Source organism: Arachis hypogaea, chromosome 20, assembly GCF_003086295.3.
Source record: "Arachis hypogaea cultivar Tifrunner chromosome 20, arahy.Tifrunner.gnm2.J5K5, whole genome shotgun sequence".
Classification (NCBI taxonomy): Eukaryota; Viridiplantae; Streptophyta; class Magnoliopsida; order Fabales; family Fabaceae; genus Arachis; species Arachis hypogaea.
Genome location: NC_092055.1, coordinates 140301623 through 140318054, shown reverse-complemented (window position 1 = coordinate 140318054; position 16432 = coordinate 140301623). Strand labels below are relative to the sequence as shown.

Sequence of the window (16432 nt, the reverse complement as noted above, 5' to 3'; positions counted from 1 at the left end):
CTCCTCTTCTTCCTAGTTATTGTAGTATTTTTTATTTTTTACTTTTTGATATTTTTTCTCTATATCTTGTTTTTATTCTTAGTAAAAGGGTGAAACAAAAAGAAGAAGGTGAAGAAAAAAAGAAAAAAAATGATGATGAAGAAAAATAGTAGGATGCAGAGTTTTAAATTGTGCAGAATTTATAAAAAAAATAGCACTAAAATTTTTTAACTATGACACGAGACGTTTCTTAATTTTGACACTAAAATTTCTTAATCGTAACACAAGTTCTTGTTAAGCGGGTGAAATAAGAAAAATTATGAGAGTGTGAAACAAGATGAAGATGATGATGATAATGAGGAGGAGGAGGAAAAGTTTTGAATTTATTAGAAATAGGATCGAAACTTTTTAACCATGACACATAATTTTGTTAAGTAGGTGAAATAAGAAAAATTATAAAAATTTTAAACAAGAAGAAAAGACGACGAAGAAGAAGAAGAAGATAATGATGGTGAAAGAGGAAGAGGAATAAAAAAAAGAAAAAATCAAATAAAAAAATGAAAAAAAAAAGAAGAGAAAAAGAAAGAAGAGTGATATAAGAAGAAGAGATGGTGATGATGATCATAATAATGAAGATGGAGAAAGAAAGAAAAAATAAAAACAAAAATATAAATGTATGTATATAAATTTAATTTGGTTATTAGATTTAATTAAAAAAATGAGAAATTGAGGATTTAATATTTCGCACTAAACAAATATCATTAGAAGATTAACCAGTGTCCCTAATTCCATTATATTGTGTAAAAGGAAAAAAAAAAAAAAGAAAAATGACATACTGCTACCTAATCGGCTAATCCTGTACACTTGATAACTCCATCCTTCATAATAGGAAGTACCATAAACATCATAAATTACAAATTCAGAATACAATTCCAAGTTCCCATGCAACTAAACAAATATAGAAATAAAGTAGTCAAAACTGAAAAGTAGCCTGATTCGATAATGGTTGGAAAAGACAAACACAACTATTAGTCGACATTCATAAAACTAGGCTCTTACTTTCAAGAAAAAGATTTTATTTCCCACTCTCACTAATAAAATCTCATATAATGGTACAACACAATAATAAATAGCCGCAAAAACAAGCACTAAAGGCAACTCAACTCTGAAGATAATGTCCTAAAAGCCACTACTAGCTACTATGCTTTAGGATATCTATAGTACATGTATATACTACTCATTACGGCTATTTTTTTTATATTGATTAAAGATATGTATAATACGTTATTATTAGAGGCTCATTAATTTAAATATGAAAAATATTATGGTATATTCTCTGAAAATAGAGCAACTATATGTATTACATAAAGATGGACATGTCAGATGGAGGCACAACACGCAGGGGGCGTGTTGCATGAACCACGTGGGAGGCGTGGAGGCTACGTGGCTTGATCTGGTTGAGCCAACAAAGCAGCACGCAGGGGGCATGCTTAGTCAGCACGCAGGGGGCATTCTGACGTGGCATTCACAGGTTGGCGGAGAATAGAAAACACGTGGGGGGCGTGCTGACGTGACGAACGTACATTGGTCCAACTATGCAATACGTGGGGGGCATGCTGAGTCAGCACGCGAGGGGCGTTCTAGGTGCACCTCTCTATATAAGGCAGAGCCCGGTAGTATTTTGCATACTGAAGAAGATTTGAGTGTGTTTTGAGTGTTCTTTGAGGCTATTGTTAGTGTAATGGAGGGCACCACAAACTTGGTGGTGTATCGCAACGGTGAGATAATACATAATACTCATGAGGGAGTGAGGTTTGTGTCCCAGAATCCGTTTTCGTTTGTGGTTTCATGCACGATGACGTTAATGGAGCTGCAGAACGGCCTCTGTCAAAGCATGGAAAACGGTACATTAATGAGAGTGAGCAGAATTCTGTATCGAAATTCGATTGTAGTTTTTGGTGGTCTAATACAGTTTGATGTCATGCCGATCACTAATGAAGCGAGTATGCAGAATATGTTTCAAATTCACCGGCAGACTCAGATGCAACACCCACAGATTGAGTTGTACATTGAGTTTGAAACTGTAGAGGCAGTGGCGGTTCAAAACGATATAGATATACATGATGATAGAGCTGCAGTGTACGAGAGAATGAATAGTGACAGCGAAAAGGACTTCGAAGCCACTTATGAGGCCGGCGACGAAGATGAGGATAGTGATGTGGGAGTTGAGGCAGCAGCAGAGAATGTAGTGGTTCATCCGTCGAGCAGTCAACCGATGGACGTTCCACCTTTTATGCGTGAGTTGGATCTCGAGGCCATGCATGCCCCCGAGTTTCCGGAATATGCAAACATAGGTACGTGTTGACTAAATAATAAGTTTTTGTTAGTTTATACGTTGGCTTTAGCAATAAATGATGATTTTGACTTTCTGTAGGGGTTGCTGATCCTGAGGACGGAGAGTTCCGGATTGGAATGGAATATAGTAGTAGAAAGTCGGTCGTCGCAGCAATTAGAAATTTCACTATATCTAAAGGAGTTGACTATGAGGTGTATGAGTCTGAGCCACAGACGTTCTATGCAAAATGCAAGATGTATGGGCGTGGATGTGACTGGCTTATCCGAGCCAGCTTGATACGGAAAAAAGGCTGTTGGGAGATACGCAGATACAACGGTAGGCACACGTGCACGATCGGAACGATTTCACAAGATCATTCCAAGTTGGACTCAGATACAGTTGCTGAGGCTATAAGGCCATTGGTCGAGACGAACCCGACCATCAAGGTGAAATCTATAATTGCAGAAGTCCAGTCGAGGTTCAACTATACCATCAGTTACCGAAAGGCTTGGTTGGCAAAGCAGAAGTCAATAGCCAAAATTTTTGGTGGTTGGGAGGATTCTTACCAAGCCTTGCCATGGTGGCTCTCGATCATGGTGCAGAAGATGCCTGGTTCAATTGTCCAAATAGAAACACGACCACTGTACGACGAGAATCAGGAGGCACAGGGTGTAAAAATACTGCATCGTGTATTTTGGAGTTTCAATCCATGCATTAGGGCATTCAGGCATTGCAAGCCCCTGGTTCAGGTTGACGGTACACGGAAAATACAAAGGTACACTTCTAGTCGCTGTTGCACAAGATGGGAACCAGAACATTGTGCCTATCGCCTTTGCCTTGGTGGAAGGGGAGACAGCTGATGCGTGGCACTTCTTTCTCAGGAATCTGCGAACGTATGTTGTTAGAAAAGACGGGGTGGGTATGATCTCAGACCGGCATGAGTCAATACGGGCAGCAGTTAATCGTTCCGGTGGTGACTGGCAACCTCCAAGAGCATGGTGGATGTTTTGTATAAGACACATCGGCAGTAACTTCCTAAGGGCATTCAAAGTTCCTCACTTGCAGAAGCTTGTTGTCAACATAGGGTATTCAAAAACGGTGGAGGAGTACAATATCAACTATAAGAGGTTGGAAGAGCGAGGCGAGGCATATGCCAGGTGGTGCGATGCCATCGGACTCAGACATTGGGTATTGGCATTCGACGAGGGACATCGATGGGGCCATATGACAACGAACCTTGTCGAGTGCATTAACTCAGTGTTGAAGGGTGCCCGTAATCTACCTGTGTTGGCGCTGGTCCGAGCAACATATTATAGGTTAAATAAACTCTTTACGCGAAAAAGTGCCGAGACTCATGAACGCAAGCGTGCTGGATATACGTACTCCGCATTTGCGCAACAGCGGATAGAAGCAAGTATGCAACAAGTTGGGAATATAGTTGTGCACCGCTTTGATAGACGAAATGAGGTGTTTGAGGTGCGCGAAATGACTACTGGAAAGGTGTTAGTTATTGATCTTGCGCGACGGACGTGTGACTGTGGACACTTTCAGGTTGAACGAATACCATGTCGCCATGTTATTGCTTGTTGTGCTAACCAGCGTCTCGATTGGCAGTTGTATGTGCATGATGTGTACAAGATGACGAAAGTTCGTAAGGTATATAGATTTGAGTTCACACCATTAGGAGATCCTGAGACATGGCCTGCTTATGAGGGACCCACATTGGTCGCTAATCCCACCCTGAGGCGAACGTCTAAAGGCAGGCCCAAACTGACCCGATACTTGAATGAAATGGACTCACATGACATGCGTAGTCCTCGGATATGCCGTCTCTGTGGTGCTCAGGGTCATAGTCGGAGTAGGTGTCCACAGCGTGCTGGACCGAGTGGTACTGGTTCATAGTTTAATATTCTCATGTTTGTACTTTTTAATTTACCATCATTTTGTCAGTTGATGCTTTTGAAATCAGACGTGTTTGTATTTTTCAGATGAAGTCTATCTATTGATATTTTAATGTCTGCTTAATACTCTCATTAACTGATTTCCTTAAGTTAATGTACAAAAAAAGAACTACGGGTTACGTATGTTAACAAACCAAATATTAAACACGAATTACCTTAACTTAATTCTGAAAATAAAATCTAGATAACCTAAACTGAAGCTCACTTCTTTCCAGCTAAGTAGTTCAGTCCCTTACCCATAATGCCCAGACCGAACCGCGATGGAGTATACCTATCAGGTGGATTTCGCTCCGTCCGTAAGTCATATGGGTGACCTCGAACTGAGTCATCCACCCCCGGAGCTCCCGAACTACCTGCCTCTATAGGGACGGTCGACCCACCTGCCTCTGTAGGAGCGATGGTGGCTGCCCTGAGCATGGTGGCTGTGCTGAGAGTGCTAAGAGTGGTGGCTGTGCTGAGAGTGCTGAGAGTGGTGGCTGTGCTGAGAGTGCTGAGAATGGTGGTTGCCCTGAGTGTGATGGCTACCATGACTGTAGGCCGGTGGCTGTGGTATATAGTAAGGAATCGGCTGAAACACTGCATGCTGTGGGGCAGGTGGCTGTGGGGTAGGTGGCTGTGGATCATGAGGAACGTACTCCGTCAATCTCAATAGATGTCCATAGGAGCGTACGTACCAATCCCGGTACTCCACCGTCGGTAAAAAATCCCAGGTCGGAAGGGGGTGCTGATCCCGCAATCGACTGTGCCGCCTGTTGGCCCACTCCTCTATCCATGGCCCATGCAAAACTGTCCAGTCATGAAGCTGCACTCCGCGTAGAACGACGCAATGCTGATCAAGTGGAATATCCCTTGCTGCCCGCGGAGGAGGTTGTGCATATCCAAACTGACGCATCACTTGGTTCGCAGGGTGCCACTCGACACACTCGAATGACAACAATGGAGCAACGATATCACACACCTCAAGATGGGGATGCAACTCGTCTGGGACGATCAATCCGTGGTACGGCCGCCACTCAAACTGCCACAGTATTATTGGCATATTAGAACCGTAACAATAATGGTTGGAAAAAAGGAACAGAAAAGCCATAACTATTTACCTCCTGCATGAAGTCTATATCATGCCTGAATGTCTCTACGGTCTTGGATAACCATGCTGTGGTCCGTTCCGAATGACTCCATCTGACACATTATTAATTGAAAAAATTTAAATAACTCACCATAACTAAAACATGCATCATGAATATAACACACGACTAAAATAAGACTTATTACCTCCTGGCAACTGGTATCTCGGCCGGTGAAAGGGTTTGTCTCGGTACGGGAGCAAGACACGGTATTCGCTCCCATGCCCAAACAAACAACAGATTCAGAGGGCCATCCATCTCCTTTGTATCATATCGTGATGCACGGCATAGTGCTGTGTAAAGATGCGCGAGACATGCTGACCCCCAACTATAATTATGGATCTGCTCGAAATCGCGAAGCAATGGTAGATATTTCGCATGGGCATATGCGGTCGACTTGTCCGTGAACAGGGTTGACCCTAACAAACAGAAAATATGACACCTGACGTATCTCCTGATGGACTCCTCAGTGTCCAACGGTTCTGCGTCTCTGATACGGCGAACCCAACCCAGCTTTATATAGGACTTCGCATTATGACTGACTGATGGCTCACGACCGAATATCGCTATGCTCTGACTTTGAACGAAGTCGCTACTACTATCTGTCCATCCACTGACAGGCTCTCCATCAATGGGTAGGCCGAATATATGAGCGACATCCTCTAATGTCACTATAACCTCACCGATCAGCAATACAAAGCTGTGGGTTTCAGGCCTCCACCTTTCAACCAGAGCAGCTAGCATGGGGTGAAATCCTCTTATGATTCCAATTCTAGAGACGTGGTAGAATCCCGTGGCGCGTAAGTAGTTCTCCACCATCGGATTCCACGTCTGTGGCGGATCCAGTTTACGCACCAACAAATTCCTGTTAGGCTGCATCAACAAAGATATATGTTACATTAATTAAATAATAATCCTTATAAATATTTTAATTAACATTAACATATTTATGCAATAACAATATTTAATAATATTTATTTACCTATCACATATTATTTAATAATTTTTATTTTATCAAATTATTTATTTTTTTAATTTTTTAACAACAATATAATACAATATAATATTTATCTATCACGTATTATTATATTTAATAATCTTTATTTATCAAATTATTTATTTTTTCAGTTTTTTAATTATAATATAATATACTATTTTAATAACAATATAATATAATATACTATTTTATAATATAATATATTATTATTTTTAATAACAATATAATATAATATACTTCTTTTTTTACTTACTCATACGCAACATATATTCATATTTTTTTTACAAAGTCGAACTATTTTTTTTATTCATCAACATATTCATAATAACAAAAATTATGACAAATTATACATATTATTATTATTATTAACGTTTATTTTATAAAAACTATTGTTATATTCTTACAATATTTATAAATTACACAATAATATTCTCATTACAAAATATATATGCATAAAAAAATAGAAACATATAAAAAATAAAATAAACTTTAAATACAACAAAAAAAATAAATTTATCCACTTACATAAATAGGATGATCCAAATAGTTGATAATATGTTCCTCAGGCGCCAGATAATTACGTACCATTTTTTTTTAATCCTTAGAACTAATATTTTTTTTTTAAACTCACCACTATTCACTACTACTCACTACACTCTCTTCACCAGTACCTACAGACTAACACAAATACACACTTCCTTTTTTCCTTCTCTCTTATTTTGACTTCAGCTCAATAGGATGAGAATACATCATGAATGGAGGAGAAGCTCACCGATGCATATATAATTAGCATATAATGAAAGATGGATTATAAGTACGGTGAAACCTGTATCCCAATTATTAAATCAAAATTCCACGTTTCCAAAACGGATCCTATCAAATATTTTACTTTTTCTATGATCTTGCCGGCTTACAAAAAGAGGTAAAGATTGAAACATTCCTTATTTGATCCATTTTGTTGAAACATATGACACTTCTGAATTGGTGATGTTAGCATTTGCGAATGAGCCACCTTTTTCGCAAATAATTATCCCTGCTAGCGGCGAAGTGCATAAGGCTGTGAGTTATATATATATATATATATATATATATATATATATATATATATATATATATAAGGTCTCAAACTGGCACTGGTTTCTGGGGTGGGGGCTGTCCCCTGCATGCAGGCAAGTCTGGCAACACGACTTCCGCGTGGTGAGTCAGCACGCCCCCGGCGTGTTGCAGGCGTGCTACCACCTCGCTCTCCCGCTTAGCCACCACGCTCCCGGCGTGTTGAGGGTGAGCTCTACCCATCCGCAATTTTCCTCCTTGGCCAATAACCCGCCAATACACCAACACGCAGTCCATAAAGAAAATAATTTCTGATTATTAGAAGATTAGATTTTTTTTTTTGATATGGCGTTTTTTTTAATTGATAATATTTAAATCGGACAATCCGTTTTATTTAAAAAAAAATTATAAATCGAAAGGTCCAATTTATACTTTTAAATTTTTTTATTTTTTAAAATAAAAATTGGATGGTCCGATTTTAATATTATTTTTTTTTTTTAATTTTCAAAGACACAAATCGGACCGTCTAATTTGTGATTGTTTGTTGAAAAAACAAAATAATACAAACAAATTGATACCTTCGATTTGTGTAACCCACAGCAATGTAAAACACTTCTCTCCTCACAAGATTTTGTGATACATCTCTATTTCTCTCACACAAAAAATAAAAAGCGTGACTCATTACTAGCTACCATTTTTTTAAATAATAGTTTTTCTTCCAAAAGAAAAAAGTAGGCTCATTTTTTTGCAAATGGAGAAGCTCATGGTGTAACACCATGAAATGGAGGCATAGCAAAATATTGCACTGTTATGGGTCAGAGACAAAACATAACTTACGTTTTGTATTTGTTTATTTTTTTAATTTTAAAATACACCAAACGTAGCTTACGTTTTGGGTTTTTCTTTTTTTTTTTTCCAGTTTAATACTAAACGCAAGTTGCGTTTTACTAAGTTAGAAAAAGAAAAAAAAATTTTGAAGCCCACAAAACGCAGGTTGCATTTTGTTAGTGTTAGAAATTTTTTCTTGGAAGCCCCAAAACGCAGGTTGCGTTTTGTACACAAAATAATATTTAAATCCACAAGTTTGCCTATAAATATGAAGTCCGGTGATGTTCATCTTCATCTTCACTTCTCCTCTTGTTATTTCTTGCATAAAGTCCTTAGTGGGGTATTTTTTTGGCAGATAACTGTGTCAAAAAAATAGAGTTAGTTAAGGCTGAAGTTATGGAAGGTGTTGCAAACTTGCGAGTATATTATAACGGTGAGGTTATAACAAACACACATGAAGGAGTGACTTTTGTTCGTGAATGTCCGTTGTCATTTGCCATTCCATGTACCATGGGTTTTGTCGAGTTGCAAAATGGTCTTTGTAATAACATTCAAAGCCACATTTTGAAAAGGGTGAGCAATCTTTTATACAGAAGTCCTGTGCAAGTATTTGGTGGGTTAATACAGTTTCAAATAATGCCCATCACTGACGATGCTAGTATGCAGCAGATGTTGTATATTTATCAACAAACCCGATCTCACGTGCCGATGATAGAGCTGTACGTTGAGTTTGAACAGCAGTCGGGGATGAGTATGGTCGGCGACGAGATCAATGTTGATGAGCTCGGGGATATAGATTGGGAAGAAGATAATAATGACAGTGAAGACGAATTCGAAGCTAACTATGAAGTCGATGACGAAAACAATGACGGAGACTTGGCAGGTAATCCGGCGGTGCAAGATGAAGCAAATGCGATTGTAAGTCAGCACCCGTTTGGTGTTCCGTCCTTTATGCGGACTCTAGATCTCGAAGTCATGCATGCTCCGGAATTTCCTGAGTATGCGAATATAGGTATGTCATAATTATTAACTGAAGTTTTCTATAGTGCTTATTTTATTTGCCTTGTCTGACTGATGGCGGTGCGCATGTCGTAGGTGAAGCCAACGTTGCGGCGGAAGATGGCGAGTTTAGTGTCGGAATAGAATTTGATTCAAGAGAGTCGGTGATATCTGCAATCAAAAGCTACACCATCTCTAGAGGAGTTGATTACACTGTGTATGAGTCTGAGCCACAGACATTCTATGCGAAATGCAAGGGATATGGTGCAGGGTGCGACTGGCTTATCCGAGCTAGCTTGATTCGAAAAAAAGCTTGTTGGGAGATCAGGAGATACAAGCACACGTGCACCATGGGCACGATTTCACAAGATCATGTCAAGTTGGGCTCAGACACAATTGCAGATGCCATTAGGCCGTTGGTCGAAGCAGACCCCTCGATAAAGGTGAAGTCTGTTATTGCAGAAGTTCAAGGCAAGTTCAACTATACTGTGAGTTACCGCAAGGCTTGGTTGGCAAAGCAGAAAGCTGTCGCAAAAATTTTTGGTGATTGGGAAGTTTCTTACCAGACTCTGCCAGTATGGTTGAAAGCAATGACAGTGAAGATGCCAAGGTCTCGTGTTCAAATTAAAACGCTCCCCGTTTACCGTGAGAGTGAGGAGGTTCAAGGTGTAAGAGTTCTACACCGCATTTTTTGGAGCTTCTATCCGTGTATTGTAGCATTCAAACACTACAAGCCACTGGTGCAGGTTGATGGCACGTACCTGTACGGAAAATATAAAGGAGCACTTCTGGTAGCGGTTGCACAAGATGGGAATCAAAACATTGTGCCTATTGCATTTGCGATTGTCCAAGGCGAGACAGCAGACGCGTGGGAGTTTTTCCTAACCAATTTGCGGAGATATGTTGTTACCATTGATGGTGTGGGTATTATTTCTGACCGCCATACCTCCATCGATGCTGCAATAGCTCGCAGTAGCGGTGTATGGTCACCACCAAGGGAGTGGCACATGTATTGCATCAGGCACATCGGGTCCAACTTCTTAAGGAGGTTCAAGGCTCCATATTTACATAAACTCGTGGTGAATACAAGTATTTCAAATTGCTGTTATGGTTCTATTCATAGTAAATTTGTGGCATTTGCTTATGATTAAATGGTTTGTTCAACAGGCTATTCTAGGACGGAGCAGGAGTACAACAAAAACTACCAAAGGCTTAAAGAGCGGGGTGATGCATATACTCAATGGTGTGATGAGATCGGTGTTGAGAGATGGGTGTTGGCATTCGATGGTGGTCATCGTTGGGGACATATGACGACAAACTTGGTAGAGTGCATAAATTCTGTCCTAAAGGGTGCACGGAACCTTCCTGTAACTGCCCTTGTCCGGTCAACTTTTTATCGGCTGAATGAGTTGTTCACTCGGAAGAGTACCGAGGCTCATGAGCGTCGCCGCAACAGATTCATGTATTCAGAATTTGCAACGAAGAGAGTTTAGGAAAGCTTTTGACGTGCAGGAAACATTGTGGTCAACCGGTTCGATAGGCGCAACGAGATTGAGGTTCGCGAAATGTAAGATGGTACCATTTACACTGTTAACCTTGCGCAACGACACTGCGACTGTGGCCATTTCCAGGTCGAGCGACTTCCATGTCGCCACGTGCTTGCATGTTGCGCCAACCAACATCTTGATTGGCAAGTGTACGTGCACGATGCGTACAAGATGTCTGAAATTTGCAAGGTGTATAGAGGCGAGTTCGTTCCGATAGGTGACCCCTCCACGTGGGATAGATACAAAGGAGCGAAGGTGATCACCAACTGGACATTGAGGCGCGCGACGAAAGGAAGACCGAAGTCAACTCGCTACTTGAATGAGATGGATTCGCGTGATATGCGTGGTCCTCGTCGGTGCACTACATGTGGACGCGAGGAACATAGCCGCAGTCGATGTCCTCAGCGCGCAGGTCCAAGCTCCGCTGGAGGTCATTAGTGGTTAAGCTTTTCAATGTAACTTTGTTATGACCTACTTTACAATTATATGTTACTTTTTTTGTAAGCTCGTCATGTACTTTAACCTAGTTAACAATTTATAATAAATAAAGTTTTTAACCTCGGTGTTTAACTTTTTAGAGAACAAACATTTTTGATCCAAACAGAGTTACACTGGAACAAAGCTAAATCTGTCATAATAATAAAACTGAACACAATCATCTAAATATAAGATATGACACTGAATACAAATCTGAATACAATGCTGAATACAATATCAACTAGAACAGACTACTTCCTCGGTGCCTTCTTCGCATACAAGGATGGGGTGTATTTGTCCGGAGGCGCAGTCTGTGTCCGTAAGTTATACGGATGACCCTGCGACACACCGGTGTCAACCCCACTGCCAATTTCAGGACCACTGAAATCTGTCATACTCGCACCACCAGTGTCATACAAACCGGAGCCGCTCATCCTCGGAGCACTCGCTCCACCAAGATCATACCAGTGCTGCAAGTCGTATCCTAAGTCTCCCTCTTCCCGCTCCGGGTACTCATTCAAATCAAACAACTGACCGCGTGGTGGTGCGGAAGGATCGGGCGGATCTATATCACCGGTCGGATCATCAAAGTCGAAGTCACTAGCATGACCTGAAGTGGCGCGGCGACCACCAGAATGCTGAGATGTAGCAGGCCCTTCCTGCGGTGGCGGCGGGGATAGAAAATCTGTATCTATCAGGACCTGAGAGAAGCTGATGGTGTCAGATCCACCAAACGGACTAAAGTGACCCTCGGCTGGAATCACCAGCTGTGGTATGTAAGGCTCAGGTGCCTGAGGCGGCTGTGGTTCCGGTATATATGCTGCCTGCTGCTGATATGCCGGCCACTTCTGGGCATATGCCGGATCCTGAAACTGATGGGCATATGCCGGATGCTGAAACTGATGGGCATACGCTGGATCCTGAAATTGCTGGGCATATGCCGGATCCTGAAACTAATGGGCATACGCTGAATCCTGAAATTGCTGGGCATATGCCGGCATCTGAACCTGGTGCTCATATGCCGGGACCTAATTATTAATTAAATACAATTAATAGTAATTACTGATAACAATTTATAACCCTAAACGTTGATAATAATCATCATAATACTAGTAATTAATAATAATACTTGTTCCTGCTGCTCATGAGGCGGGACTTGCTGCTGAGGGCTAGCTGGTTCTTCCTGTTGCTGCTGTGGTTCATCAGCGCCGACCTCTTCACCTGCAACTCTATCCGATAGACGTAGGTGAATCCCATATTGCTGTGTGTACCACTCGTAGTGCACTGGGAGAGGATGAAAGTCAATAATCTCCTCGCCTAACTGTAATGTGTTATAGCGGTCAAATCTCCATCTGTTAACCCATTGACTGTAAATCTCTCCCTAGTCATGGCTCTGTGCCCCTGTCAAGCGCTTGTAGTGATCACGACCAAGGTCGAACGCCGGGCCTGGTGGAAGCTGTTGCATCCCGAACTGTCGTCTAACTTAGTCTGTTGGGTGCCATTCTATGCACTCGAATGACACTAAAGGCGACTATGTAAACTGCACATTAGTTACCAAGAGGCCGATTAGAAAAACTATTCTTTTGAATAAAAACATTGAACATTAATGGTTACAACTTACACCGTCAACTCCCATGTCGTCCAGTCCTCGCCTGAAATGCGCAGTAGGCTGCCGTGTATATCTAGTATGTCGGCGCCAATGACTCCACCTAACAAAAAATAGAATAACAATATTAGTAGGAGTAACAAATTAATAATAATAATAATAATGACAATAACAATAACGATAAAAGCCAATACCATCGCGCAAGTGGAATACCATCGTCGCGCAATTTATTACTATTATTACACAGTATTATTTATTTATTATTAAAAAATATTAATATTTTATTATAAAAATTAATAACTTATTATTAGAAAATATTAATAATATATTTACACAACTGTATCATAATAATTAATAATAAATTATTTAAAAATAATAACAAATTTTTAATTTATTTTTTTAATTTATTAGACAGTATGACTAGTCGTATGATAAAAAATATAAATAAATAATTAAAAAATAATAACAAATTTATTAAAGATAATAAAAAATTTATTACACAGTATTTTTTATTATTAAAAAATAATTATATTAATAATAATAATAACAATAACAATAACAACATTAATAATAATAGCAACAACAGTTACAGTAATCACAATAATAATAATAATAATAACAATAATAATAATATTAAAATTAACAATAACACTATCAAAATAAAAAAAATATTTACCCATTGAGGATGATCAAGATATTCAATAATGTGTTCCTCCAGTTTGGTAAAATTACGAACCATTATTTAATCCTTTACCGTAAACTTCTTCTTCTTCTCCCCCACTTTTCCCACACTTCTTCACTTTCACTTCTTCAACTTTTTTCTTTTACTCTCGTTTCACTCTCGTTACTCCTATCTGCGTTTGGTTTTCGTCTTTATAAACAAATTTACCATCCTCCATGACGCGTGTCACACATGCAGTTAAGGTGGCAGCCAAACGTAACCTCCGATTTGCTTTGGTAGGCTGACAAACGCAATCTGCGTTTTGCCTTCTCCAAAACTGGTCAAAAATAAAGCTGTTTTCATGCAGAGGACACAAAGCCACGTTTCGTTCTTTGATTGCCTGGGCCTGCCAAATGCAGGTTGAGTTTTGCAGCGTGCTTCTCTTTCTTGTTTTTCGTCCCTGCCAAAACGTTACTTGCGTTTTGTGCTCTCTAATAAATGTCAGCTCCACATTCATGCATAACACACTGTGCATCCATTTTTTACCAATTTACCATTTTCTAATCCATTTACAAATTAATTTCTGAAAAAATTACTACAAATTACTTGGGTTTGGTTACATCCTACCAAAAATGCCTAAGACCCCTCTCAACTATATATATATATATATCACGGTATCACCATTCTTCATCAAAGAGAATTGTTACCACAACAAAAAAACATAACACAATGATTGCACCACTTGATTGGTTGAGCATTGTTAATGCGGAGACTGGAACACGTGGAGTACCAAATCCATTTGTATAGTTCAACCATTTTAGCACGTGGTGTATGATACTAACATTAAAGTAACTTTGGTTTTGCTCATGAACCATACTCATTCAACTCCTATAATATATGTTTCATGTTATTTTAGATGGATCTGTGAACGAGCGAGCCAAGGATTGAGAATCTAGATCCAAAAACATGTTTCCTCGAACCTTGCTGAAGTTTTCTTTGAATGAAAATGACTTGAGCTATTCAAAATTCCAAGCATGCCCAAAGAAACAGTTCTCCTATATAAGTACAGTGACCGCGAGGTAATTATACTAACATAAATATTTTAAAAAACTAATTGATCCGTCAGTTTATAACTCGATCTTTATTGTGCATTATAAATTATAACTCGATCTTAATTATCATTCATTCTGTAATCGACACCTTCGTTACTGACTTAATGACCATTATTCTGATTTAATAATTAACGGTCATACCATCAACTCCATTCATCAACTCTATGCCTATAAAAGGCACCGATTTCTATATACACTGGACATTCTAGATATATTCTAGATACATTCTATATTCATAGAATTATTATAATATACAACACATGATGACTTCTATTTCATGTCTTACATTCTATATTCATAGAATTATTCTTATACCTCTTAAACACTTACTGACTTGACCGTCGGAGTGTCTGTTGCAGGTACCCACCTCCTTATTTGTTCTCTCTTTGCCAACGTATAACTCATCCCGACGAGAAGTTTAAAGACATTCATCGACAGACGAGCTATACACCGGCCAACCTCTACAAGAACACTAATAATTAGATAAATTAAAAATAGAATAATTTTCATACACAATCAATACGATTGCTACATTTATAAAATTAACTAATTTTCAATTCTATTATTTCAAAGAATCATCTAAACAAATGAATTTAAAATGATAAACGTGTAAAATTCTTTACACTAAAAATCTAAGTTTATTAAAGTAATATTTGATTTTTATGTGTTGATAATATAAATTTTTATTACTTGTGCATAGGGGTGGAAAAAGGCCAGGCGGCCTGTCAGGGGCCTGCAGTCTGGCCTGTGTTTGGCCTGGCCTGGTCTGGCCTGTTATAAAATAGGTACAGGTTCAGGCTCTTTTAAAAGCCTTAATACATTAATAGGCCAGGCCCAGGCTCACTAATTAGCCTTATAGGCCTGTTAGGCCTGCCTGGGCCTGTTAAAATATAATTAAATATATAAATAATTATTTATTATTAATAAAATTATGAGATATTTTAAATTTATTATATTTTATTATAAATATTTTTGTATATTTTAAATATCTTAAAAGTTTAAAATTTTTTACAAATATTAAATATATGACATATTACATATAACTATTTTTATTACAAAATAATTTTTTTAAATAATATTTTTATTTTTGTAAAAAAAAATTAGCAGGCCTTTTAACAGGCTTCAGGCCAGACCAGGCTGAATAACAGGCCAGACCTAGTACTTTATAAAGAGCCTATAACAGGCTGCAGGCCAGGCTTAGACCAATCAACTGTATGACAGGCCAGGCCTGTTAAGAGCAAAGCCTGGCCTGACCTGGCCTGTTTCCACCCTACTTGTGCATCAAAATTAAACTACATTCTCAACTCCATTTATAATATAGTGATAAAAAATTGTGATAAAAAATTTATGAAAATGAAAAAGAAATATCAATACAATTGACAATGCAATAAAAAAAAATTAGAAAAAAGCAAAGAGTAGCACAAAATTAGGAACTAAATTCTTAATATAAGGAAGAGTGCATGTAGATCATATTTGGAGTAATAGTCGTTTTGATGTCTTTGATATGGTGTGTTAGTTGTATTTTTTATTTTTTTGTATTGTAGACTTTGGGCTTTTGTTTTTATTGAGTAGGAAGTTTTTTTGTTTGGTTTTTGTGTGTGTTAGCGTGTGAGTTTGAAGTGTTTTTTGTAAGGTTGGGACTCGTTATTTTTGTTACTTGGCTCAATTTGTTTTGTTTCGTTGAGCTCTTGTACTTTACTCTCCGCTTATGGTCGAGCAATTCATTTAAAAATTGAAAAAAATATAATTTATA

At 38.8% G+C, this 16432-nt stretch overlaps 2 protein-coding genes across 2 annotated transcripts; both read left to right on the top strand.

The window, feature by feature from the left end:
- The first annotated feature begins 1720 nt into the window (after positions 1-1720).
- Positions 1721-4216, top strand: LOC112786537 (uncharacterized). The gene is made up of 3 exons (XM_025829907.1): positions 1721-2333; positions 2414-2983; positions 3033-4216. The coding sequence occupies exons 1-3, from the start codon at positions 1721-1723 to the stop codon at positions 4214-4216; spliced, it is 2367 nt and encodes a 788-aa protein (XP_025685692.1).
- A 5410-nt stretch (positions 4217-9626) lies between these two features.
- Positions 9627-11261, top strand: LOC112786536 (uncharacterized). Its single transcript, XM_025829906.1, has 3 exons — positions 9627-10365; positions 10444-10763; positions 10908-11261. Exons 1-3 carry the CDS (start codon positions 9627-9629, stop codon positions 11259-11261), a joined length of 1413 nt encoding a protein of 470 aa, XP_025685691.1.
- Positions 11262-16432: the final 5171 nt, after the last annotated feature.